At 45.4% G+C, this 25,757-nt stretch overlaps 1 protein-coding gene across 1 annotated transcript in view; it reads left to right on the top strand.

Annotated features, from left to right (window-relative positions):
* GRIN3A (glutamate ionotropic receptor NMDA type subunit 3A) overlaps positions 1 to 20,099 on the top strand; it is a 98,908-nt gene extending 78,809 nt beyond the window's left edge. The window contains exons 7-9 of the mRNA XM_073345715.1: positions 11,295 to 11,459; positions 13,440 to 13,513; positions 17,796 to 20,099. Of these exons, the coding sequence (XP_073201816.1) occupies positions 11,295 to 11,459; positions 13,440 to 13,513; positions 17,796 to 18,132 (576 nt within the window). The 3' untranslated portion in view covers positions 18,133 to 20,099. The remainder of the gene's footprint in view (positions 1 to 11,294; positions 11,460 to 13,439; positions 13,514 to 17,795) is intronic.
* The last annotated feature ends 5,658 nt before the right edge of the window (positions 20,100 to 25,757 follow it).

Here is a 25,757-nt window from a genome sequence, read left to right as displayed (position 1 = left end):
GGGTTTCTCCTCTGCAAGTCAACCCATCACAGCATTTCACACTCATCCAAAAACAACAACAAAATGAAAAAAGCTCCCACAGTTTTTAGTGATCCAGACAATTTTTGGGTGAATATATTAGACAGGTACAGACAAAAGCAGAAACTACCTGAGACCCAAAGATGTAAGATCTGCACCACACCTGATCTAGAGCATTTTATTTGCAAGTGTAGGGTCTGCAGAGAGAGTGGGGATATAAGGACGCTTACCGTTAGCATCAGTATCTCATGGAGCCAACTGAATTCCAGAATCAGACTTTTGGCTAGACATAGAATTCAAATCCAGATTTTAAGCATCCCCAACATTAGTCAGTTCTGCAATTACGGCCGCAGTTTCTTTATACTTTTGACAAGGGGCTCTTGTTTGCGGGGCATTTCTCAGGCCGTCACGATTGTCTCTAAAATCTCAGGACTCTTGGCTGTGCCACCATAAAACTGACAGTGAATAGATTAGAAGAGGGAAAGATAGATAGGACCTGCCCAGGCAAGCTGCAGAGAAGATGCTCCTTGAGTTTTGCTACTTTCTGGATTCATTTAAGTGATGACATTTTTTCAGACGTCTGTTTGTTTTTTAAGGGTGGGAGGGTGTCAGTTAAGAGGGGTCATGTTGGTCTTTTCTCTTGCCCACTGTAAACATGCATGGATAGATCAAGACATTAAGAACTTCAGCACATAATTACCTCAATAGAGACATCTAGTGGCTATAACATTAAAAAGGTTCCACAGACCTTTGTTAAAGAATCATTACCTACATGCTTTTTAGGTGCTGCTTCTACTCAGTTAATGAGAGATGAATCAGGAAGGAAAGCAAACAATGTGTTGACCTGCAATGGATGAAATACCAACCTGAGATCCGCAGATATTGAGAGAGACTAAATATTGAAACCATAATGTCATTCTTGTCATTTTTCGAAGTATAACCCGTTTAAGCACACAAAACTAATATGAGAAGTGCTCCTGCACATCCATCTACTGTAAACACTGCAGTAACGTTGTGACTGATCCAAAGCCCACTGAAAGAAATGATATGCATGAGTCTGCAATCAAGCACTTTATGTAGTTTTAGCCCAGTCCTGTGTGATGCTAAGAGACCTGGGTCAGGATCACTGGATACTATGGTAGCTATTCAGACCATATCTGTCCGAGGTAGGTAGAAATGGTGGCATTACTAAAGCAGTCAAAGAATCCCAATGGCCTGCTAAGAATATGAATATGAGAAGAGATAAGGGAAGAGTGGGGAGAAAAGTCTGCAAAAATTCTCTCCAGTTCAAAGGAGCATTTCAGTTTGACTGTGTTCGCAGCCTTCGTGCGTTTCCTTTCTGTGAATCTTCAAACACGTCAGCTTTACTTGCGTTGTCACAATTCTAGGGCGAGCTGCACTTTAGACCCCTTTTAGTCCCTCTTGAGTACACCCTTCAGATGACACTTCCCCGCTCTCACTTCCCCTTGCAGTCCAACTACACTGGGACTCTCAGTGGCCGCCTGGCTCCTTCCTACACTTTATTCTCTCCTTGCCAGCGTTGGATAAGTTCCACTGAGGCCAGACCATCCTACTTCGAGGCATGGAGTGACAGACCCCTGCAGCTTTCTCTGTCTCTGTGTCAGAGACTCCTCTTCAGCCACCACTGCCCACTCAACCCACTTCCTCCCTAGACCAGGATCTTCATGGTTTTAGTATCCCCTTTGATCCTGTTTTTGGGCCTGGGAAGACTAGACCTTGCTAGCCTTGCTGGAGCCAGGCAGGAGCATTCCCCAGTTAAATTGTAAGTTCTCTGGGGCACAGACTGTATCTTTCTTCTGTTTGTACAGCACCTAGTACAATGGGGTCCTGCTCCATGACTGGGACTCCTAGGTACTACGGTAATACACATAAAAATAATGATCGCATCATGACCATTGTTTCCTCCAGGACCTTACCTATTCTCCAACTGTATTTTATCTTTGCCATTGTTGCATTTGCTGTTTGTTTTCCTCCCTACCAGCATCCTTTGAGTAAACTCTTTGCAGTGAAACAGGATACTAGAAAACAGATAAACTCAGGTGCATAAGATGTTCATTAAAAAAATGCAGGTAACTCACTCATTCTCCATGTGTGTAATATTTTTAACCTGAATGCTGGAATTTTCTCTGAATGAAAATTTGAACATATTATTTTATTACAATGACATTAATATACAGGTAAAATTCATGCTTTCTTAAATATTATTCCCAGCACAATGCTTTATTAATAGAGCTGTGAAACACCTTTGCAATTAAGGCTGAGACCCTGTGACATCTGCCTGGTTTGTGGTTGTAAATGCAAATTCAAAATTTGGACTACAGTCTTGGAGAAATTTGCCGGAGTTGCCAAAACATTTGAGCAAGTCTGGGCCCAGTCTCCAGCAGATCCAGGGTGATTTATGGTTTCACATAGAAGAATCATAGAAGATTAGGGTTGGAAGAAACCTCAGGAGGTCATCTTCTCCAACCCCCTGCTCAAAGCAGGACCAACACCAACTAAATCATCCCAGCCAGGGCTTTGTCAAGCCAGGCCTTAAAAACTTCTGAGGATGGAGATTCCACCACCTCCCAAGGTAACCCATTCCAGTGCTTCACCACCCTCCTAGTGAAATAGTGTTTCCTAATATCCAACCTAGACCTCCCCCACTGCCACTTGAGACCATTACTCCTTGTTCTGTAATCTGCCAGCACTGAGAACAGCCAAGCTCCATTCTCTTTGGAACCCCAGCCTCTCCTCATAAGCCATGTGCCCTGGCCCCCTCACCATTTTCATTGCCCTCTGCTGGACTCTCTCCAAATTTGGCCACATCCTTTCTGTAGTGGGAGCCCAAATTGGACTCAATACTCCAGATGGGGCCTCACCATTGCCCAATAGAGGGGAATGATCACTTCCCTCAATCTGCTGGCAGTGCTCCTACTAATGCAGCCCAATATGCCATTAGCCTTCTGGGCAACAAGGTCACACTGCTAACTCATATCCAGCTTTTCATCCACTGTAATCCCCAGGTCCTTTTCTGCAGAACTGCCGCTTAGCCAGTCGGTCCCCAGTCTGTAGCGGTGCATGGGATTCTTCCGTCCTAAGTGCAGGACTCTGCACTTGTCCTTGCTGAACCTCATCAGATTTCTTTTGGCCCAATCCTCCAATTTGTCTAGGTCAGTGTTTCCCACACTTGGGACGCCGCTTGTTCAGGGAAAGCCCCTGGTGGGCAGGGCCGGTTTGTTTACCTGCCGCGTCCGCAGGTTTGGCCGATCACGGCTCCCACTGGCCGCGGTTAGTCGCTCCAGGCCAATGGGGGCTGTGGAAAGCAGCAGACAGTGTGTCTCTCGGCCTGCGCCGCTTCCCGCAGCCCCCATTGGCCTGCAGCGGCGAACCGCAGCCAGTGGGAGCCGCGATCGGCCGAACCTGCAGACACGGCAGGTAAACAAACCTGCCCCGCCCGCCAGGGGCTTTCCCTGAACAAGTGGTGTCCCAAGTTTGGGAAACACTGGTCTAGGTAAATCTGGACCCTATCCCTACCCTCCAGCATATCTACCTCTCCCCATAGCATAGTGTCATCCACGAACTTGCTGAGGGTGCAATCCATCCCATCATCTGGATCATTAATGAAGATGTTGAACAAAACCGTCCCCAGGACCAACCCTTGGGGCACTCTGCTCGATACCGTCTGCCAACTAGACATCGAGCCATTGATCACTACCATTAAGCCTGATGATCTAGCCAGCTTTCTATCCACTTGTAAGGGAACTCAGCCGGGGCTCGTCCCTCAGCGGGGTGGTGGGACGCCAAACCGCCTCACTACACTCTCGGCTGGGTTGGGGAATACCCAGTCTATGGCCCAGGCCTTCAGGCCGGGTGCCGCAAGCAGTTTGATATAAACCCAGGCCCTGGGTCAGGGCGGGGCAGCAAAGAAACAGTCAGGGGCTCAGGCCCTCAGGCAGGGGCTGAGCAAACAGTCAATATAAGCCCGGGCTCCTGGCTTTGAGCGACCGGGGGAGGGGGAGACGGCCACCCGCAAGGTGGGTGGCAGGGGGGCCACAGGCCCACCCACTCCACTGCATCCCAGCCTGGGGCCCTAGCAGCGGTCGAGGACCCGCTGCTGTGTCAGTGGGGATCCCGGCCGCAACTCACGGACATGGGCTCTGGCATTGCTGCAGCCAGACTGGGGTCGGCTGCCCCTGGGCTACTGCCGGACTCCCCCTTGTAGGGTACCTGGGTCAGGGTGGTGTCCTCGGAGGGTTCCAGCACCATGGGCTCCTCTGGGTCGCCAGCGAGGGATAGACTTGGCCACTCCTCTGGGTCGCCAGCAAGGGGTAGGCTTGGCCACTCCTCTGGGTCGCCGGCAAGGGGTAGGCTTGGCCACTCCTCTGGGTCGCCGGCAAGGGGTAGGCTTGGCCACTCCTCTGGGTCGCCGGCAAGGGGTAGGCTTGGCCACTCCTCTGGGTCGCCGGCGAGAGGTAGGCTTGGCAGCTCCTCTGGGCGTCGATCGGCGTCAGGCATTGGCCGGTCCGGCCAGTCCTCAGGTTGGCCGCGGCTTGCCTGGGTCTCCCAAGTCGGAGCCAGGCCACAGGCATCTGGTATCTCCGGCTGCTGAGCTCCGGGGTTGGGCTTTTCTACTTCCTGTCCTGCACCTTGACCACTGGGGGGCGGGCGCAGGATCCACTGGCTCCATCCACTTTGGTGTCCGGGGAGGTTCTTCCCTCGGTGGGGTGGTGGGGCACCACACCGCCACACTCCACCACCTTATAGTCCCTTCATCCAATCCACACTTCTTTAACTTGCTGGCAAGAATATTGTGGGAGACCGTATCAAAAGCTTTGCTAAAGTGAAGGTATGTCACGTCCACTGCTTTCCCCATATCCACAGAGCCAGTTATCTCATCATAGAAGGCAATCAGGTTGGTCAGGCATGACTTGCCCTTGGTGAATCCCTGTTGACTGTTCCTGATCACCTTCCAAGTGCTTCAAAATGGATTCCTTGAGGACCTGCTCCATGATTTTTCCAGGGACTGAGGCTGACCGGTCTGTCGTTCCCCAGATTCTCCTTCTTCCAGTTTTTAAAGATGGGCACTATATTTGCCTTTTTCTAATCGTCCAGGACCTCCCCCAATCGCCATGAGTTTTCAAAGATAATGGCCAATGGACCTGCAATCACATCAGCCAACTCCCTCAGCACCCTCGGATGCATTAGATCCGGAGGCATGGACTTTGGCACGTCCAGCTTTTCTAAATAGTCCTTAATCTGTTCTTTCACCACTGAGGGCTGCTCACCTCCTCCCCATACCATGTTGCCCAGTGCAGCAGTCTGGGAGCTGATCTTGTCTGTGAAGACCAAGGCAAAAAAAGCATTGAGTACTTCAGCTTTTTCCACATCATCTGTCACTAGGTTGCCTCCCCCCATTCAGTGAGGGTTCCACACTTTCCCTGACCTTCTTCTTGTTGCTAACATACCTGTAGAAACCCTTCTTGTTCCCTTCACATCCCTTCCTAGCTGCAACTCCAATTGTGCTTTGGCCTTCCTGATTACACACCTGCATGCTTGAGCAATATTTTTTATACTCCTCCTTAGTCATCTATCCACGTTTCCACTTCTTGTGAGCTTCCTTTTTGTGTTTAAGCTCACCGAAGATTTCTCTGTTAAGTCAAGCTGGTTGCCTGCCATATTTGCAATTCTTTCTGCACATTGAGATGGTTTGTTCCTGTGCCCTCAATAAGGTTTCTTTAAAATACAGCCAGCTCTCCTGGACTCCTTTCCCACTCATATTAGCCTGCCCATCAGCTCCCTGAGGGAGTCAAAGTCTGCTTTTCTGAAGTTCAGGGAACATATTCTGCTGCTCTCCTTCCTTCCTTTCATCAGGATCCTGAACTCGACTATCTCATGGTCACTGCCGCCCAGGTAGCCACCCACTTCTACGTCCCCTACCAATTCTTCCCTTTTTGTGAGCAGCAGGTCAAGAGGAGAATGGCCCCTGGTTGGTTCCTCCAGCACTTGCACCAGGAAGTTGTCCCCAACACTCTCCAAAAACTTCCTGGATTGTCTGTGCACTGCTGTATTGCTCTCCCAGCCAATGTCAGGGTGATTGAAGTCCCCTATGAGAACCAGGGCCTGTGGTCTGGAAACTTCTGTTTGTTGTCCAAAGAAAGGCTCGGCAAATGCAAATGCATGACAGCTATGCAAATCTTGTGTTTGCAGTTTCCCCAGGTTATCATGAGGTGGGCAATTCACTTGTATCAACATAAAAAAACCTGTTTGCGTGACCCAGACAAACTGATGGGTTTCATGCGGTTTTCACTATCACCTCCCTGTGTATTGGGTAAGTGAGGAAAACCAAAAAACAGGAGTGGTTTATAAAGAACAGGAACATGTGAAGATTCATAATTGTTCCTCTTTCTCTTAAGAGTGCACAATGGCCCAAGCAGCAGAGCTGATCAGAGAAACAGCAGCATTCAGGGAGTCAGAGAACTGGTAACACCAGTGCCCTTCTGCATGGTCCACCAGATAGTGCTCAGTATAATTCTCCATTCCCATCGTGTGAATTCAGCTAGCCCCTGTGCAGCCTATCCTGGCTGAAAGAGGGTGATCTTTAATTAATAGGATGTTAATCATCATGTATGGTCCACACTGAGACCTACACAGTGAATGGCTTCATATTTTTATTGCTTTTGGATGAATATTTGGCCAGCTACACATTGCACGTGTCAATTAAGAATAGTAGCATAAAATGGAATATACATGAGTGAAATATTGATTGATATGGCCCCTAAACTGATGAAATATCCATCTTCCCATTTTGTCACCACTCCTGTAGGATATTACCAAACCTTATACATCTGCACTCCTGTACTTTGGAGGATTAATTTCTTTTTAGATTCATTTCAAGATTTTTCTTTCTACTCATCATTCTTTTCTCATCTTACCCTCGGGACCTGTTCTTTTCTGTGGCAGAGGTGGCTGACTGCCCCTTCCACCTCCCCTTATCTGGCAGCTCCTTGATCATTTAAAATGACATTAGAAAACAGAGTCGTCTTGGAAAGGCACAAGCTAAACTGAGTCTGGGGAAGTTGGAATGCCTCGAAACGCAGGAGGGAAATCACAGGAAAGAGTTTGGTGGCCCAGAGGTTGGCAGCCTCTTTACCTTCCTTGACTTTTAGAAGCACCTTCATTAGAAGTGCTCACAGGGGTTATGTTATCATGTCGGTCAATGCTGGCTAGCACCAGAAAATCATTCTTGGAAGACCTGCCTTGTAGAGGTGCCTGTGAATGAGTTCATCGACTCACATTGCCCAGTACACTTCCCGGTAAGTGTTGCTATTTGTAGGGTATTCTTTGTTATCTCTAATCATGGGAAAAGCAAAGGAGCCTAGTATCTGAGTAGTCTCAAGTCCAAATTGGCATAGACAGCAATTCAATTAAGTCTGAGAGTCCTAGCCTTGAATGAATTTTTCTATACTGAAAAAAATCAAGTCTCTGCCAGGGGTAGAACAAAGACTAGGATGGCAGGTTTCATAATGATCAGGGCTCAGCTGCATTTGTAGAGCTATGTGACAGACCCTGCAAAATATTTGCACGTTATTCCTGGCTCTAACCATTGCAGCGAGACTCACTGCCCTAAGTTGTTTACACTACACTTTTGCTCTAAAATGTCTCACCATTGCAACCACCGATACCATTCAGCAGTGGGACCAACAATGGAACCTATTGCAGACAAAGGGCTAGCTTATACTCCCTTGAGAGTTCGATTTGTTCTCTCTCTTTCCTTTTCTTTGAGGACTAGGATATTTGAGGGACTTGGGGTTGGATAGCAAGTGTTTTCTCTGCATGAATCTCTTGTTAGTTGCAGGTCTTCCTTCTATTTGAATAATTTCTTGGCAGGTTCTCTCTTTTTTGTTTAATTGAATGCTGGACTTGAGTTCCCCCCTTAAATTTACCTCGATTTGACTATCCAAAAATCTCAGCCTGGTTTATTGGACAAAGTTTGCACTGGCTGTATTTTTACTTGGAGTAATTATTGCATGTGCCATTGAAGAAGACATGTGGATGTCTCAAGAGCATAGTAATGGGCTTTAGAGCAGAGGTGGGCAAACTATGGCCCATGGGCCACATCCAGCCCACGGGACCATCCTGCCTGGCCCTTGAGCTCCCAGCCAGGGAGGCTAGCCCCTGGCCCCTCCCCTGTTGTCACCTCTCCTCCGCAGCCTCAGCTCGTTGTGCCGCCAGACATGCCACCAAACAAACATGATTTCCTTTAGCAGGAAGGTAAAAGAACTTGTTGATTTTCCAGGCAAAGCTGAAAGAAATAACTAGACTGCTGCTGATTCTCAGCTCTTCTTCCTACCTTGATATTTTTCTCTGCTTACATGTGACTTGTGGCATTTATTGCGCAGAACCATTTAACACAAACCATCACCTTTTAAAGGAAAATTCACATGTGCACACACAAAACTAGAAAAGTTATCATTTTGCAAGGAATTGCAGGGGAGGAATTAGTAAGTATCTCTCTCCCAGAATGTATAAATAGGTGGATATAGACTTTCCTAATTCTTGCATTTCTATGCCTTTCTAGCTGCTGTTTTTCCCATTAGTTAGCAGCAAACAGTTTGGAGAGAGTAATGAATAGCATCATAACTCCATGGCCATCTTTTGGCCAGAGTTGTTGCTTGAGTGCCCACTATGGTTGCTCAGAACTTCATAGCCACAGCATGGATAGATTTCAGAACCTCTTGCTCCCAAAACAGAGCTACAACCCCTTGAACTTGGGTTGTAAACTCTTTGAGGCAGAGATTGTCTTTTTGTTCTGTGGATGTACAGTACCTAGCACACTGAGTCCTGGTCTAGATCTGTGGCTTTTAGGTGCTACTGCAATACAAACATGATACAAATAAAAACAAGGGAATTTCTGCTGGCAGTATAGGACCTGTGACACACCGTTTTACATTTCAATCCTGCTCAGAAGACAGCTGTGATATAGAAAAACCAGTTTATTCAATTCTGTCTGTTCTGTCTGAAAATACAGCTGAACATGTATGCATTCTACACAGTGAGTAGCAAAGCTTGCCCTTCTGCTATGTGTTCTGAAGTGTGGCGATGTAAAACAAGACAGCAACGTATAATAAGATGCACTGTATCTCTGTTCTCTTGATTTATGTGTTGTGCAGCATAAACAGCTAAAAAAATTCACAATTTATAATGGTTCATACACCTCTTATTGTGTTGAATCATTTCATACTCTCCAAGACACGGTGTGGTAATTATTTTCTTCCCCTCCTACTTATCCTGTTTAACTTATTCCTGAAATGTATCTCTAAAGTGTGGCCTTTGATGGGTGGCTGCTTCATTGTGTTTATCTTCCTTTTATCGCCAGATGAAGTATTTTTCATGCTTACTTTGGCATTTCATGGACTAATAGAGAAAGATGTCTTGTTTGGGGCAATTTAAAGAACCATAAACAACAAATAACAATGCATCAGAGACACCCTTGCTGAGATTTCTTTAGCCTATATCCAGCTAAGCTGCGAATGAGTTCAGTAGGGCTGACAAAATATTGGGCCAGACCCTCAGTAGTGCCAATCACTCTCTATTGAAGACAATGGAGCTACATTGATTTATGCCAGCTGTCGATCTGGTCCTGTATATTTTTTCTGCACCTCAGTCTCAAGGATGTCAAAATGGAACAAGATCAAGGATGAACATTCTCAACCCTTCCGTTGTCTAGCGGTGGTTGATATTAGGATATGATTTATTCACAGGCTTTGGTCTTTGTTTGCCAGAGTTTTATTATTCTATTTTGTAAGCCCTGGCCCAGATTTTCAAGTGTGACATGGTTGCTCGGCAGCCTATAGCAACCACAAAGGCAGCGGTTCAGGCCACTGAAGGATCTCTGCTGCCTACGGGATGCCGCACCACTTCATATATGGCCATGGACACCTACACCACTTCACATAAGGCCACCAAAAAGGGGCATGTTCCGTTTCCCTTGAGCCGGAGTGACGGTCTCTTAGCTGGCATCAAAGATGGGGAAAAGAGAAGAGGTTAACTGAGATGGGCTGGAGCTGTTGTTAAAGTCCGATCCACTGCTGACCTTGTATCACAGTGCTTCAAAACACTGAAAACGGAAAGACTCCACTACAAATCTCCTGAAACAAAATGCACGGGGAGACCCTCCAGCACTAAGTGTCAGTGGATTTGGCACTAATCCACTACTGTTTTGGAAATGTCATTGTAACCCTAAAAGAAACCCCAAGAAGGTATCCAAATATTAATCTAGGGACTTGTCCAGACAAGGGAAATTTGCACTTGGATGTACTTATAGCAATGCAAAACACCCCAGCATAGACAGGGCCTAACATGCTGGGGTTATATAATATCCCCAAAAGAGTGTGAATTAAAGACACACAGACCTACCTCTTTATTAGAAATCCAGAGTTAGCTAACCTGTATAGTCTGCTCTTCTGTTTATAGCCACAGGGAATCTGTTTTTAATGGCTGGGCACTGATTTTTATTCTTGGCAATGTTCCTCAGCTGGTTGGGGGGCAATGATTAAAGAACAACAGACCCAATGTTCCATAATACACAAAGACTATGTAATACTGAATATACCCAACATGCAAGGCCTAGCCCCCTCCCCCCCCACACACACACACACATACACACACACACACTGCTTGTTTTCTAAAACTTAGAACACAGTAAGCACCAGTAGAGGGCTCACAAACTATTGAAAGGGATTCTACCCAATTCCTGTAAACTACAGGGTGGAGCAGAAAATCTTTCCCCTTTTCCTTAACTGCAGTCAACTTTCACGACTATGAAATGAGGATCGATACGCAGCTTAGTTAATTAAAGGAGCTGAGGCTGCCATGAATGTGACATGCAAGTTTCTCCTTGATTACTTCCCTCTTTTGCACTTAGCCAGGAACAGGAAATCGTTACCATTGCCTTAAAAAAAATCCCACTAACAATCACTCTTGACTCTCTGCTGACTAAAGCCTTGGTCCTCAATCCTTTGATGATGTTTTGCCAAGCAGTGGCACAGATTCATATTTACAGCAAGGTCCCTGTTCACCACTCTGACAGTGCAAAGAACCTTAAGGCAGCCAGGGTGGTATAAAAGGGCCTGATTGTGAATGACAATCAGTCCATTATGCACCTGTTATGATTTGGCTAATGCATGCTCACTGAGACGATATTTCCTCATTTGAAAATGCAATGTATACTATGTATATTAAAATACACCAAGAGGGCATTTTATTTTGCACAGACACTGCAAATGGGCATTAAGCACTTCTCCGGACTCTTTGTGATGTTATGCATTGGATTTGTCTTGTCCATTCTCACCACCTTTGGAGAACATGTAGTACACAGACTGGTCCTACCACGAATCAAAAAGAAATCCAAGCTGAAATACTGGCTCCATACCAGCCAGGTACGTATTCGAGAAGTTCGCTGGTAATTCCATCAAATGTTTCCAGAGCTGTTCAGTAAAAGCCTGATCCAAAGCCACTGAAGTCAATGGAAAGACTACCATTGGTTTCAGTGGGCATTGTCTCTATTATTAGTAGCTCTGCTGTTCTAACAGAACCTGTTGCAGTTGATGTTGCAAATTTTACCAATGACTTTGGTCGGAGCAGGTACACTATCTCTAGCGCCCCTTCTGTTATTATCAAGGGTAACCAATTAAAGATATATCAATGTTATTTCTCAGACCAGTCAATCACTCTTTAATGATGAGGGGGAGGAAGTAGACTCTGGGATGGGAACATTTACTCATGGCACTGCAGGTGAAGTTTTCAAAGTAGCCTCCAAGTGGGCTAGGTGGCTCAGAGGTGTGATGGTGGTGATGCACATTAGCAAGAGAAGTCCAGACTTCCACATACGCTGCTCAATATACAGCAGCACTGAAAATGAGGGGCCTTATTTTCATTTACATTAAGGCCCCTTAGTAGTGTAAAGAGACCTAGTATATATAAGAATCCAGGCTAGCATGTTGGACTAAAAATGGGAAAGAAAACAATGTAGGAAATTATACAACACTACCAGTAGATATTGAATAATGCTACAATGTTATCTGGTGTTCGTGTTTAATTTGGTCCTGCCACTGTCAGGAAGTTACAGAAAAGGTCCAGAGAAGGTCAATGATGGTTAGAGTTAGGAGGATGCTAGGGACTACATATGAGAGTTTGAGATGAAGATTATTTAACATTGAAAAGAGAAGCATCAGAGGGGACTTGAAGTATTTGCAATTATGAAGTACATAGTGTAAAATGAACCCCCCTCCCTGCCCCAACACACACTTCTTTTTGCTTCTCAATCGCTGCTGTTTTATAACCCAAACACTGCGCAGTTGGCTTTCTGTGCTAGCTGCATTGTGAGACTGCCTTTCCCAAGTTGAGCAGTGTCAGTCCTGTGGTATCATCCCCCCGCCCCCATCTCTAGCCCTACCACATTCTAGAGGTGATCATCGGACACATCATGGAAACTCCTGGGCTGTATTTCTGTATACAATTGAGCAAAGGCAGCGTTTGCTGGAACATAGAGATTGCCTCTCTCAATTCTATCAGGTCCTCAGCTGGTGTATCACCATGCAGTATCATTGACCTTAACTGAGCTAAGTCACCTTACACCAACTGAAGATCTTGCCTAGAGTGAACTGCTAGAAGTCCAGTGAGCGACCGACTCCAGCAACAAGTTGTATTTTGTCAGTAGCACAGAGCAAGTTATAAAGGAGAATGGCTGTGGATCTCTGTATCTTATACATCACTAGTCAGGTGAAAGCATTTTGAGGAAGACCTCATTTGATTGTCTGAGGACTGAGTCATTGTTGGAAGGTCCAAATTAAGCAAAGACAACCGTTTATCTATAAAAACTAGAATATGAAAAAAGAGGGGGGAGGGTTGTTCTTCAGTGCGTTTGTTTTCTTAAAGACACACAACTAGTTTGTGTAAAAAGCCTGAACCAAAACCCCTTGAGCTTTGGGATAGTTTGAACTTTAATATGCTACAAACTAGCATGAATTCTAAGTAATATCTTGTTTATCAGTACTTTGGTTCCCAAGCTTTCTATGCATCTATAAAAAGTGGGTTCACCTCCTTTGGCACTGTGCTTGTAATAAAGTGGGGAAAATATATTTATCTTTCTGCCTTGGGGTCTCTTATCTAATGGATACATTACTTTCTGATACAAGGTCTTTAACGAAGTGTACATTAGGAAATCAACCACTCTTGCTCCAGAAATAGGAGACCTTTCAGACAATGAATATGAGCTGGGCATCGTGTCTGTATCCCTGAATGTGCAAAATAAGAAGCTACATTCAGGTGGATTCCACACAAAGATAGTTGTCTGCCTACCCTCAGAGGTGGGGGCTCTTTTTTCTTGTGTTTAATTACTCCTGTTTCACTTCTTCTAGAGACTGCATCGCGCGTTAAACAGTTCATTCACTGAGGACAAACACCAACCCAAGACAAAACGAGTAGAAAAGAGGTAAGTTGTGTGTGCCTTTTTAAAAAAAGGCTTATTTTGGAACTAGATCTGTTGGAACTGGATATATGACCATGAATTTAAACATCTCCCAGAGATAAAGATAAATCAAGAGAGAAAAATGGTACTTTGACTATTAGCTAATAATATTGTTGCAGGCTGCAGTTCTTTAGATCCCCAAAGAGAAGCAGAAAATGGATATTAGTTTAATACAGAGATACATAGATTCCCTAATATTCTTTAGCCACACTGCAATCATAAATCAAAACCCAGTACCAGCCCCCATGCTCATTACCAGTTGTGAATCTAGGTATACCTTAAATGTAACTTGTTCTAGTCACAGATATACACCAGCCCTAACATGGTCAAATAGCATGCAGGGCAATCCCTTCTCCCAGGAATCTCAGCTCAGCCCAGGTCACATAGAGCAACTCTACCTTGGGCATTGACTCTAATTAGAGACCAACTCAGAGAGCAAACTCCCCTCCTGTTTGCACAGCTGCATGTCTCCAGAAGCTGTGTCTACACAGAACCTTGCAATACCAAAGACAATATGACAGCACATCTTCCTAAGACTAAACACTTGCTCACACACTAAGAAAAAGAATTTGAAAGACTAGGGTACATCTACACCACAAATGAAGGTGTGATTGTAGTGTGGGCAGGCATACGTGTGCTGGCTTTAATCTAGCTAGCACAGGTAACAAGAGTAGTGAAGATTTAGCACACAGACCCTGCCATGGGCAGCAGCCTAAAGTCCCCAGTGGGCTCATACTGATAGGACTATCCCATGCCACGATTTCTTCACTACTGTTTTTTTTTTTAAACCCACCCTAGCTAGGTTAAAACTAGCAAGGATATGGCTACCTGTTACATTCACACCTTCATTTGTGGTATAGACATATCCTTAGTGCAACAGCACCACCTAGTGACACTGGTTATAACAATACCATCTTTTTGAAGTGGTACTGCTAAGAAATGACCTCTAGATGGCAGCACTGCTTCCGTACAGAGGAGTCCAGCTGCAGGGAGCGGCCAAGACAGCACCCTTGCCACTTACAGTGAAAATCTCCCATGAGTCGCGTCCGGGGAAAGATCCGCTCTGTGGCCATGAGCCAAGCACTTACGCATGGGTTTTGTTAAAGTTTGGTGCCACTGAAATGACACCAGGAAAAAAATAATTCGTTGATTGACAGATGACGGAGGGTCAGCCTCTACAATGCCCCACATCTGGCCTCCCCCGCACCCCCAGGCGGGCAGGCCACTGATAAGAAACTGACAATAATCCCCAAGGAAACACAGAACAAAAAGGTCCTTTGCTCCTCCTGGGCTCCCCTTGCCTCTCGTACAGCAATGACCCTCCAGACTTTCTCCTTGGAGGCCCAGCTCCTGCCCAAGCAACTGGGCTTCAGGGCTTCCTCCCTGGAGTCCTTCCCCCATTCTGGGACTCCACAGGCTGGATCCGTATTCCCAGTGTACCTCCAGACTTTCTACCTGGGGTTTGACTCTCTCCAGGGTCTACTACAGGACCTGCCTTCTCTCCTGCTGTACTTTCCTTCCCAGCAGAACTCTCCCAGTCCTTTATGAAAATCACCCAACTCCTTCTCGGGGGGGGGGGGGGGGGGGGTCTGATAATTGACTCCAGCCATCTGATCAGGATTAGCTGCAGGGCTACCTGATCCACCCCAGGCAAGGTTGCCTGACTCCCCTGGAAGAGCCAGCCAGTATCTCTCTCTACTGGCCACACCCTTCCTCTGTCTTCTCCCCATAACAAACCCAGTTTGACTCCATGGCAGCTTCATACATTCAAAAGCACAACATTCTGAGGCAAAATCTGCTTTCAGAAGCCGACTGGTGCAAAATAAACACCGTGCTTCTCACACTGCCAAGGCCCTGACTCCCATACAGAATGATTAAGGTGGGAGGGTGGAGGGGAGTCACAAAAGTTGCTTTTTTATATAAAGGCACTTTCGCCATCTCTAATTAGAACCCTGCTAGCAACAAGCCTGTTCAAAAACACTTGTGCTTATCATGCCTTTAACTGCACTGTGGACGAGACCCTGGTGAATTAAATTCAAGGCTCCCAATAACCTGGAACGCAGCTGTAATGAGTCCTAATATTGGAAGGGACAGTGCTGTGCTCCCCAATTAATTAGACAAGAACACTCTCTTATTCCTCCAGGTGGCTGTCCTCTTTCAAATGGTCAGAAAAGGAAAAGAGATGGAATTAACTCGTGTTGTGTTATTTCCCTCGAGATGGGTCCCCTGATATCTTCTTCAGTCATCACTATCAGAAAGGCTCTTTTAACACACTGCCCGCAGGCCTGCACATTCTCACTCTCTGAACTGTAAGGGGTTCCATTTACCCTGGCCTCGAGCACAATACCCGCTTACCTCCAACTCTGAATGGGTGAGCCCATGACAAGCGACTGCCTCCATCCCCTCTTCACACTCCCCACCGCCACAAGCAGCAGTAGTCAAGCCCTGGGAAGGCTCTTCTTGTGTTGGGTTGTAAGAGGCGGGAAAGACAGAGGCAGTCACTCATGAGTGCTCTTCCTAAACACACGCAGAATGCAGGACAAGGCTACCTGCTTCCTCTGGGGTGTTCCTGAGGAGGAGCGCTCCATAGCCTGCGCCAACCAGCTGCCCATTGATTTCTGGGTGTAATCTGAAGTGATGGAGTCATGCTGTGGTTTAAAGCCTGAAATGGATTGGGGCCACTTCTTTCCCCATCCAATACTGCGCCAGTGGAGGGAAAGTGAAGCTCCCAGAGAACAGTTCCTGATTGGATGGTGAATGCCCTGGAGGCGGAATGGCATCAGTGAGATGTCCGCCACAATAGGCCCATCTTCCATTTATTCCTCACAGACTGAGATTGGTCACCTTCCCGTCACACCACATGCAGCTCACTCTGTTCTTCGTGGCTTTTTCTGGCAGAGGGAGGGATGGCTGACGGCGGCAGAAGGGTTTAAGTTTAAGGGGATTTGCGAAGGTTTTTGCTTGCAGACTCTGTCACATTGCAGTTGGTAAAATGTTTGTATGTACACCTAGGAGCATTAGGATGAGCATGTTTTAATGAACTGAAAGAAACAAACTTAGGAAATGCTTTTAACTTTTCACTCAAGATGAAGTATCAGATCCATAGCCAGTTTTCCTTTTAATAGCAGGCTAGCTAGACAATCCCGTCAGCCCTCCTCAGCTTTGATCCCATATGAAATCAGTGTGACATACTCCGCTTTTTCATGTTCCTGATTTTCACTGGCTCTGGTTTTATTGAGATTGAAGATAAGCCCAAATCACCAAATTTCAATCTGGCTCCAGATTTCTAATGTCTCAATGGCCAGGAGTGTTCAGATGCAAGGGTTTGGTTCAGTCCATTATCAGAATTAGGAGCCAGCTGTAAAAGTCAGATCCAGAACTGGATTTGGATCAAGAAACTCCCAGTGTTTGGGGATTTGGGGGACCTTGGGTTTCAGTTTGGGTCTGTCCCTAAGAAGAATAATTCACCCGTCCACTTCTCCTGTTATAGCAAGTCATTTGGGTGCTCAGGTAATTTTCATTTGCTAAATAAGTCAGTGTCTCTCTCACAAGCAGGCATCTTTAGTAGCTTGGAAACATTCAAGACTGAATCACTGAAGTTCTCTAGTAGCTTATCCACAGAGGTTTCCAGGCAGTTAGAGAGTCTGGCAGATTGGCTTTGTCTGATCATTTTTGACACCATTTGTGTGCATTTAGGATGCAGTGTCACTGCAAATTTCTCTGCCAGTGGGAGCCACATAATGGAAGTTCCTTATCAGTCTACTTAGCAGCTTAGGAATCAAGTTGACCAAAGAGGCATGGTACAGGGTTTAGTAATCTGAGAAGGGGCCTAAGCACCAGGACTTCTTGAGATCTAGTCATTGCTCTGTCATTCACTATGGCCTTAGGCAAATGAACCAGTTCATCATCTGTAAAATTGTGTCTGTAAATGGGACATGATGGTATTTACCTACTTCGCTGCAGCCAGGGGAGGATGAATCAGTCATTGTTTTTAAGCTCTTTGAAGATGCAGAGTGCTATATAAATTACTGCATGTTCTGATTTTTCCTCTTCGGCCAAAATGATTTGTGCCGGCCAGAAGGTTAATCAAAATTCAAGCAGGTAGGCTGAGCTTTTTGGAGTCTGAAATGCAGCTCAGCTGTTTAATGGTGGCTATTGCACAGGCGGGGAGTGTTGGGCAGGACTCAGGGAAAAGCCCTCTCTGCAACTGTTATGGTTTCATTTTAACGAGCCATTCTTTCTGCAGGTCCAACGTGGGTAACAGCCAGCACGTGGTGTGGAACGCTGCCAACCCAGGCAACTGTCACCGGAGAAAATACATATGCAGCGAGGAAGGGCAAAACGAAGTGGCCCTCAGACAGCACCAAAACATACCGCTACCCCAACTGAGGGGAGAGGCTCCAGCACCCTTGACAACGAATGGGAAAGCAGATCCCCTGAATATTGCTAGGACCTCAGTGATCCGAGAGCTCACTGAATTAGAGGAGCAGATTCAAGCAATCAAGCAGGAGCTGCAGCTAGCCATGAAGAGAAAATCTGAGCTGGAAGAGTATCAGAGGACAAACAGGACTGCAGAGCCCTAGGCCACCCCACCTCAGGCCCCCTGTACAATTTGCAATGCACTTTTATAAAGCCAGAAAAGAGGCTTGGGAATAAAAGAGCAATATGTTCTTCATAAAGGCTCTGTCCCGCAAAGCGGACGCTGCAAGAGCAGCAGGAAACGTACTCCTGGTTCCTAGAAGGGTTCTGGGTCTTTCATAAGAATGAATCTCTCGTTCTTTCCATGACCATCTAAAGGGTAGCCTCGCACTAGCAGAGCTGCGAGCATCCAGAGCACACCAGTCCTGTTTCCTTCACATAGCACTAAAACAAAGTTTCCACTTTTTAGCCCTTTCTGTGCATTAATTAAAAAACATTCTAGAGTGGTCAGCAGTTCGTGTCCCTTGTTGGGGTGTGTGTGTGTTTGTGTGTGTATATATATATAGAGAGAGAGAGAGTAAGTGACAAGTCAAGGGACCTTAGCGAAAGAGAGAATCAGACCTGTCATTTCAAGGGAATTTATTATAAATGCATCTCTCTGAACTGATTTGCCTCTTGGATTCTGAAGATGCGGAGAAGAAGTTTAAGCCATTCAGCAGCTAAATAGATAGTACATCAGCCTAAGTGATAGTGCCGTCAAATAATCTTTATCTAAACAGGATTTCTATTAACTTTTAAATAATGCTTGACAACACACCCTTTGGGACAACAACAGCCTGTGTGATGTAGACAATGTTTTTAATGTCTTATTTAGTATAGGCCATGGAGGCCCAAGAACTGATAGATTATTCCCAGTGCACACCACATCCAGAAGAGGATGGATTCTAATCATCTCATACCTGGCTAGCTTTCAATCTTTTTGCAAAGTAAGCCGTAATTATAGATCTTAATCTAAGTAGGCTTTTTCAAAGCCCTTCTTTAATGACCGATATTTTGGGAGGCGGTGGGGGTGGAGAGGCCCTTGATTAAGATGCTGCTTTGGTGGGTTGAATTCAAGTTGATGTGCTTACAGTCAATCGAGCTAGGGGCTGATATTATATTTAACCTTTATATTAGGCCTGATTTTCTGCTGTTTAGTCAGCCATCGTTATTTCAGAGTAGCAGTGCTTACATGCACTTTGCTCAGGGTGCACGGCCACAGAAAATCAGGCCCACTGGCCCTGCTCCTGCAATGATCTCTATATGGGAAGACCCTTCATCTTCCCAGAACGTCACAGGGCTCCATGTGCAGGCAGAATGCTTTAAACATGCAAGGAGGGATTCTGAAAAGCACTCAGTGGCAGCTCAGCTGTCTCCACTCAAGTCAATGGGGGTAAATCAGTGAGAGTTTGACCATTGACTTCAGAGTGAGCAGAGTGAGGCTAACTCTGAGTGCTTTTGAAAAATCCCACCATAGAAGACCAAGTCCCTGTCCTGGAGAACTGGCTTCTCAAAGGGTGTGATTTCTGGAACTGCTTAGCAGCCATAACTCCAACTGTAGGAAGTGGGAGACACAGGTAACCAGCGTCTCTGAAAATCAGGCCTTACATAAATAAAAACAAATGAGGGACAGGGGAAAGGAGGCAAGCGAAGCGACTGAAGTGATTCATCACAAGTCACTGCATGACCATGCTCAGTGTCACATGGTCTTACCTTTTAAGCAACCCACACAGTTTTCTTATTTTGCAAAAGAGACAACTGGAAAAGGAAGGATAGAAGCCATCACGGTGACATGAGGAGAATTTTGTTCCACCTGGGCTAGTGACTAGGAATATTTGGATTGAAGGTGCACAGTGAAACTGTCAGTGGGTGTAGGATCAGGGCCTTGTTTCCTTTCACCACTGAAACTATGTAGGTTAGTGTTTGCACATCCATCAGCTCCAGTAGCAGTCAGTTTGTCTTTCTAGTTCTTATACACTAGCATGCTGCTGAAAATCTTTGGGTTTACAGCAACGTAGGCTGGCGCTGGCTGAAAGATTCCATCAGGGCTGTTTTGACAGAAAACTGTATTTTTCAATTAAACAAAATCTGTTTGGGAAAAAAAGAGAGTCTGCTTTCTGCTGTAAACTTCACATTTGTGGAAAACAACACCACATACCTATACATGCATGCACACCCTGAAATTTCAGCCAAAACCTGAAAAAACTTTATTCGGAAATGCTCCTGGGAGTTGTACTTCATCTGCTTCAAGTGCCCGTTCTCTTCTATGGGCCAGGTCATCCTGACAGATCCTATCTCCCATGATGCTCGGCAGTGGCTCAGGTAACATTATGGTGCATTGTGGTACATGTAGTCTGGCCAGGGACCCCATCCCTAGAGGAGAATGGGAACATGAGGACCCAAACAACTCCTCAGAGAGACCATGATGGCATTTCCAAAATAAAGCTTTTGGGTTAGTCTTTCCACCAAAAATAGAACAAAACAAAAAAAACTTGCACAATTTTCTATGGAAAAGGCCCTCGTTTTCCAACCAGTTCTGTTAGAGAAACATTTAGACATTTTTAAAAACATTAATAGGGAAAAAACAAAGGCGAACTGAAATGCTTTTGAAATAATTGCATCCTGAATGCTATTTAAATTGCTAAGAGCCAGCACGTGATCCTGACTAGAATCTCACACAAGTTCTTACTCCCATGAGAGCTGCTCACATTGCAAGGGAAAGCGCAGGAAAGGAACAGCTTCTGTGAATCTCCTCCTTACCCAGCCGCAGGGATGGGTGGGGAGTGGGTGGAGCCTTGGCTTTTTCGCACCCCTCCAAGATGCCAGCCCGTGTGTCAGCATTCAGAAGGAAGCACTCTGCAGGAGGTATAGAGCTGGCACAGGTTACTGGCCCACCAGAGCAAGGTGAGAACCAGGGACCAGACTGCGACTTGTACCGTCACAGGGCAAAATTTTCAGAAGTGCCTAAGTAACTTAGGAGCCTAAGTCCCATTTCCAAAAAAGACTTAGGCACCTACTGCTCAATGAAAAAGTCAGTGTGAATTAGACTTCTAAGTCAATTCTGAATGTGGGACTCAGGAACCTGAGCCATATAGGTGCTCTAGCCCGAAGTCTGGTTCCTGGACTGCTCGGGGACAGTGCAACTGCACTTTACTCAGGGCTTATGGCAAAGCCACAGTTTACCCAAAATCATTAAGACCCAGATCCTGTGACTGCTGAAGCCAACGGTAACACTCCAACTGAATGAGAGCAGTTAGGCCAATGCTGAGTACATCTGAAAAATCCCACCCGTAACTCATAAGATTAGGCTGTGTCGCAGACATATACATTAGCACTAAACTGCCAGTATCCCTTTAAGAGTGAGTTTGGAACAAGGGGACCGTAAGGGGAGAAGAATGGTGGCAGCTGAGTCTAATTAAACTGCTTCCTCCCCCACTTGGATTACTTGGACCGTTGTCCTTGAGGTGGGAGAGGAGTGTTTTCCCCAGTAAAGATTGAAGATTTCATCTCAGGGCACTTTTTCCCCAAAAAATTATTCCACGCACCTCTGCAGTGATGGACGCAGCTGCCTGAGACACGGCTAGGGTTCAAAGGCAGATCAGGACTCTATATAGGGTAACCAGAAGTCCCGATTTTATAGGGATAGTCCCAATATTTGGGGCTTTTTCTTACATAGGCTCCTATGATCCCGTCCCAATTTTTCACACTTGCTCTCTGGTCACCCTAACTCTATATGGCATAGCATTCCCAGGGTTTGAAAATTTCAGCCTTGCTAAATGCACAGGCAAGACGTGGTCAGAATGACAATCCCTTTGCTGAGACCTGTGTTTTGAATGCAGACAGGAGCACTTGGGAGAAAAAACATGAGATGCTGAAACCATTTTAGTCTAACCCATCGGAGCAATAAGGGAGTAGAGTAGAAGTGTCAGGGAATTCAAGCTTTGATTAAAGGGTGTCTCAACTTCTGGGTTAACTGAACCTGGATTGCCCCTCCATGCTCCTTTGAGGGCACCCACTTTAGGTTTCAGACTCCCAGCTGTTGTCTCTCCCCCTCCTGACTGGGGTATAAAAGCTGTACAGCCCCGTCTTCTACTGTGATACCCCCAGGAAGCATACCTGCCTAAAAGGTCAGCACTGTGCTTTGTTTTCTCTCTGAAGTCTATGAACAGTGTATTGCCAGCAGTAACAAGGTACCACAGCTCTTTCTAAGCAAGCATGTTTATTCTTAAGGCAAAAGCATTACAGGAAAAAAACAAACAAACAAACAAACAGATTTAAACACACACAAAAAAGATACCAGGAGTCGTCTTACGGGGTTTTAGTAGGCCAAAGTCTTTCCAACCGTTCTAAAAAGATTGGGCTCCCAACCCCTTGGACAGAAGGTCCTGGATGTCATTGGATCACAAAAAATGCCCTGATTCAGTTTAAACCCAGCGTTTTTATACCAAAAGCCTTTTCTTTTGTCTGTTGGAAAACCCAGTTTGAACTAGTATATACAAGCCTCCCCAGGGGACGGTACTTCTCTGGAAGTCTTTACAACCTAAGTGATTCACTTTCACACACACACACAGTTTTTGGTTGAGGGGCTGTGGTAAACTTTCCCCTGTGGTGCATACAATTCCTGTCTCATGGTGATATATAAATAGTTCATATACTGAATACAACATAGTCCCCAAAGACATTGCATCAGGTTGCAATATCTGCCACAGAGCCCTGTTCTGTAAAGCTCTCCACTGAGAGATCAATCTGTTCCTCATTGCCCAGTGATATCTTAAAATGATTACAACAGAAATGGAGACACACATCTCCTCTGAGCATATCACAGTACATAACAAATGCATAAACCAAGGGCTTCCCATCATAGAATAGACCAATAGTCCAGTTAATCTAGGACCCTGCCTCTGCCAACCGCCAGTACTGGATTATTCATAAAGGGTTTTAACTAAAAACTCTTACATAGCTAATTGTGCATTATTATATTTTTCTTTAGAGTTGGGAAGGGGATTCTTTGTGACCCTGCCTGGTGATCACCATAGTGCCCCGAAGCATCAAAGTTGTTAACACATAGAAAGTTATCCGAGCTGGTGTCACTACATTCAGCTATTATTATTCATAGATAGAAATTTGGAATTGTTTTCTTTTAAATCTTGGTAAGCTGCTTGCCTCAGGGTGCAGAAGCTCCACAAGTTAACACAGCGTTTGTGTAAAGCAGCATTTATTTCCAAACAAGCCTCATGTTTTCTAAGGTGTCAGCAGAAGAACATGAGCCTCCTTTCAGCTGCTCACGGGCAGTTTAGGAGCCGATATCCTGCTCTCCCTGCATGGACAGAACTTCTGCTGCTAGCAATGGGTGCTCCACACAGGCCGGCAGAGAAAAACAGGAGAGGGGAGATCCATTCCGTGGATCTGAGTGCTGGGGAGTTGGTTCTGGGCTCCAATGTTAAAACAAAAAGAAAATCTCACTACCCATGAATTGACTTTCTGCCCATTGGCTGGAGTCTGCAGGACTAAGATGTGCCCTTCTCCACATTTTGCAGAGAAAGACAGCTTCCGCATGGAATCATTAAATTTTATACCAAAATAGCTGCTTAGGCTTAGTAGGAGAAAAGAGGGGCTAGCAGCAAGAGAGGCAGGATGGGCCAGTGGTCAGGGTGCTAGCATGGGGCTCAGGCGATCGGAGTTCAAGTCTCTACTCAGCTAGAGATTTCCCATGTGACCTTGAGCAAGTCACTTAGTCTAGCTGCACCTGAGCCGCTCAGCTGTGAAGCAAGACTGCCCTACTCCGCACAGGGGCCTGAGGATGAATATATTAGAGTGTGAGCTGCTTTGACACTGTGATAAGGGGGGGACACATAAGTACCATAGAAACAGTCCTAGTCAATTTCTTCTCTAGCTAACAAGAACTTGATTCTAATGAAAGACAGTAACTAGGGAAATGGGGGAGCTTATTTAAAATATAGTTATTAAAGCTGGTCGGAAAATGCCAATTTCTCTCACTTTTTAAAAAATTATTTTTCAAAACTCCTGACCAAAAATGGTTGTTTCTCAAACATTAAAAATGTTGTGTTGTGACCACACCCACCTTATGCCCCAGGCATGTATATGTTTAACCGACTGACACAGTTGCCTTTGCTAGGAGGCAGTATGGTCTAGTGGATAGAGCTCTGGACTGGGACTCAGGGGACCTGAAGCACTGCCAGGTGACATGGGGCAAATCATTTTCCCTATCTGTACCTCAGTTTCCCCTCTGTAAAATGGGATTAATGATACTTAACTCCTTTGTAAAACGCTTTGAGATCTACTGATGAAAAGCCCTAAATAGGAGATATTATCTTTCTTGATCACTTTAGTGTAGCTTTCCACTCTCCTTTAAACTGGCGGTGGGGGGTGTCAGAAAAATGACTACACCAAAATAACATATATGTTCCCTTTGAGTCTTTGAGCCATATTTTCTTACTTTACTTCTGTTAGCACTGCAGAGCCACCTTTCATACAAACAGGGAGACGGAGTCTACTAGATCTCACGCATTATATCTAACTTCTGTCTGCAAATACTTTCTCACTCACGCGGATAGAAAAAACACAGCTCAGTGGTCAGATCCCAGATTGAGTTTGTAGTGCTGGGTCTTAGAAAGCAGAACAATTTTAATAAAGAAGCCACAAAAGCAAGACTAAACACACACACACACACACACAGACAGACATTTTTCAGTCACTTCCATAACTCCAACTTAATTCTAGACACTTTTACTTGCATCAAAACTCTACTTCACAGACATTTTTTTAAACCTCACTTTGAAAATGTTAATCTCCCTGAGGGAAAGAGGAGAAGAGTTCCAAACCTGTAGAGTGAAACAAACCCTGAGAGTTTCAAATACCCTGCTTTGGCCTATCATCAGAGCCAGAAGCTACCAGTACATACATCAGCGACTGCTACACAGTGATTTTTAAAACCCAGATAAACTTTTTCTTTAAAATAACATGGCTCAAGAGATTGGGACTGGGATAGGGAGCTTTACAGCTCTGTGTTGTCAGTTCAACTCCGTCGTCCCCTGGTTGTGACAGTAGGTTTGTTGCTAGGAGTTGTTCAATAAAATACACACAGACCATTAGTGATTTCAGCCCAGGTGTCTACAGCACAAACAACACTTTCATAACTGATACTCCTAAGCACCCTCCTTTGCAAGTCTCAGCAGAGAATCCAGGCATCGTATAGGCAGAGGATGATGTAAGGAAGGAAGGTTGGACTTCTAACGTAAGCTCCTTAGGGCAGGTACCATTGTTTTGTTCTGTGTTTGTACAGCACCTAGCCCAATGGGGCCACGACTGTGTCTCCTACGCGCTATGGTAATACAAACAAACAACAACCACCTTGTAGTTTGGAGCACAAGAGCTTTTTTTCCATCTCTGCCACAGACTGTGTGAGCTTAAGCAAGTCCCTGCCTCAGTTACCCCCTTTGACACTTTTCTTCCCTACTAATAAAGTTATGAGAGTTCATTCATTAACATTTGTAAGTGCTTCGAGATGGATGATGCTATAAAAACACAAAGGTGTATTTAGAACCCTGAAATCAAGGTTGAAATACAATGGTGGAGTAAAAGTGGGATGCTTACACTGCTCCAGCTAATGATTTAAGCAGTCTGTGAAAAAAACAGAGGATGTCAGATTCTCCGGCTGCCATTCCAGCACCCTTCAAGAAGACTAAAGCTGAAAAATAATTATCAGCCTGTAGAAGAGTAGACTCACCAC

The sequence above is a fragment of the Lepidochelys kempii genome, chromosome 5 (genome assembly GCF_965140265.1).
Source record: "Lepidochelys kempii isolate rLepKem1 chromosome 5, rLepKem1.hap2, whole genome shotgun sequence".
NCBI lineage: Eukaryota > Metazoa > Chordata > Testudines > Cheloniidae > Lepidochelys > Lepidochelys kempii.
This window is presented reverse-complemented; position numbering and strand designations above follow the sequence as displayed.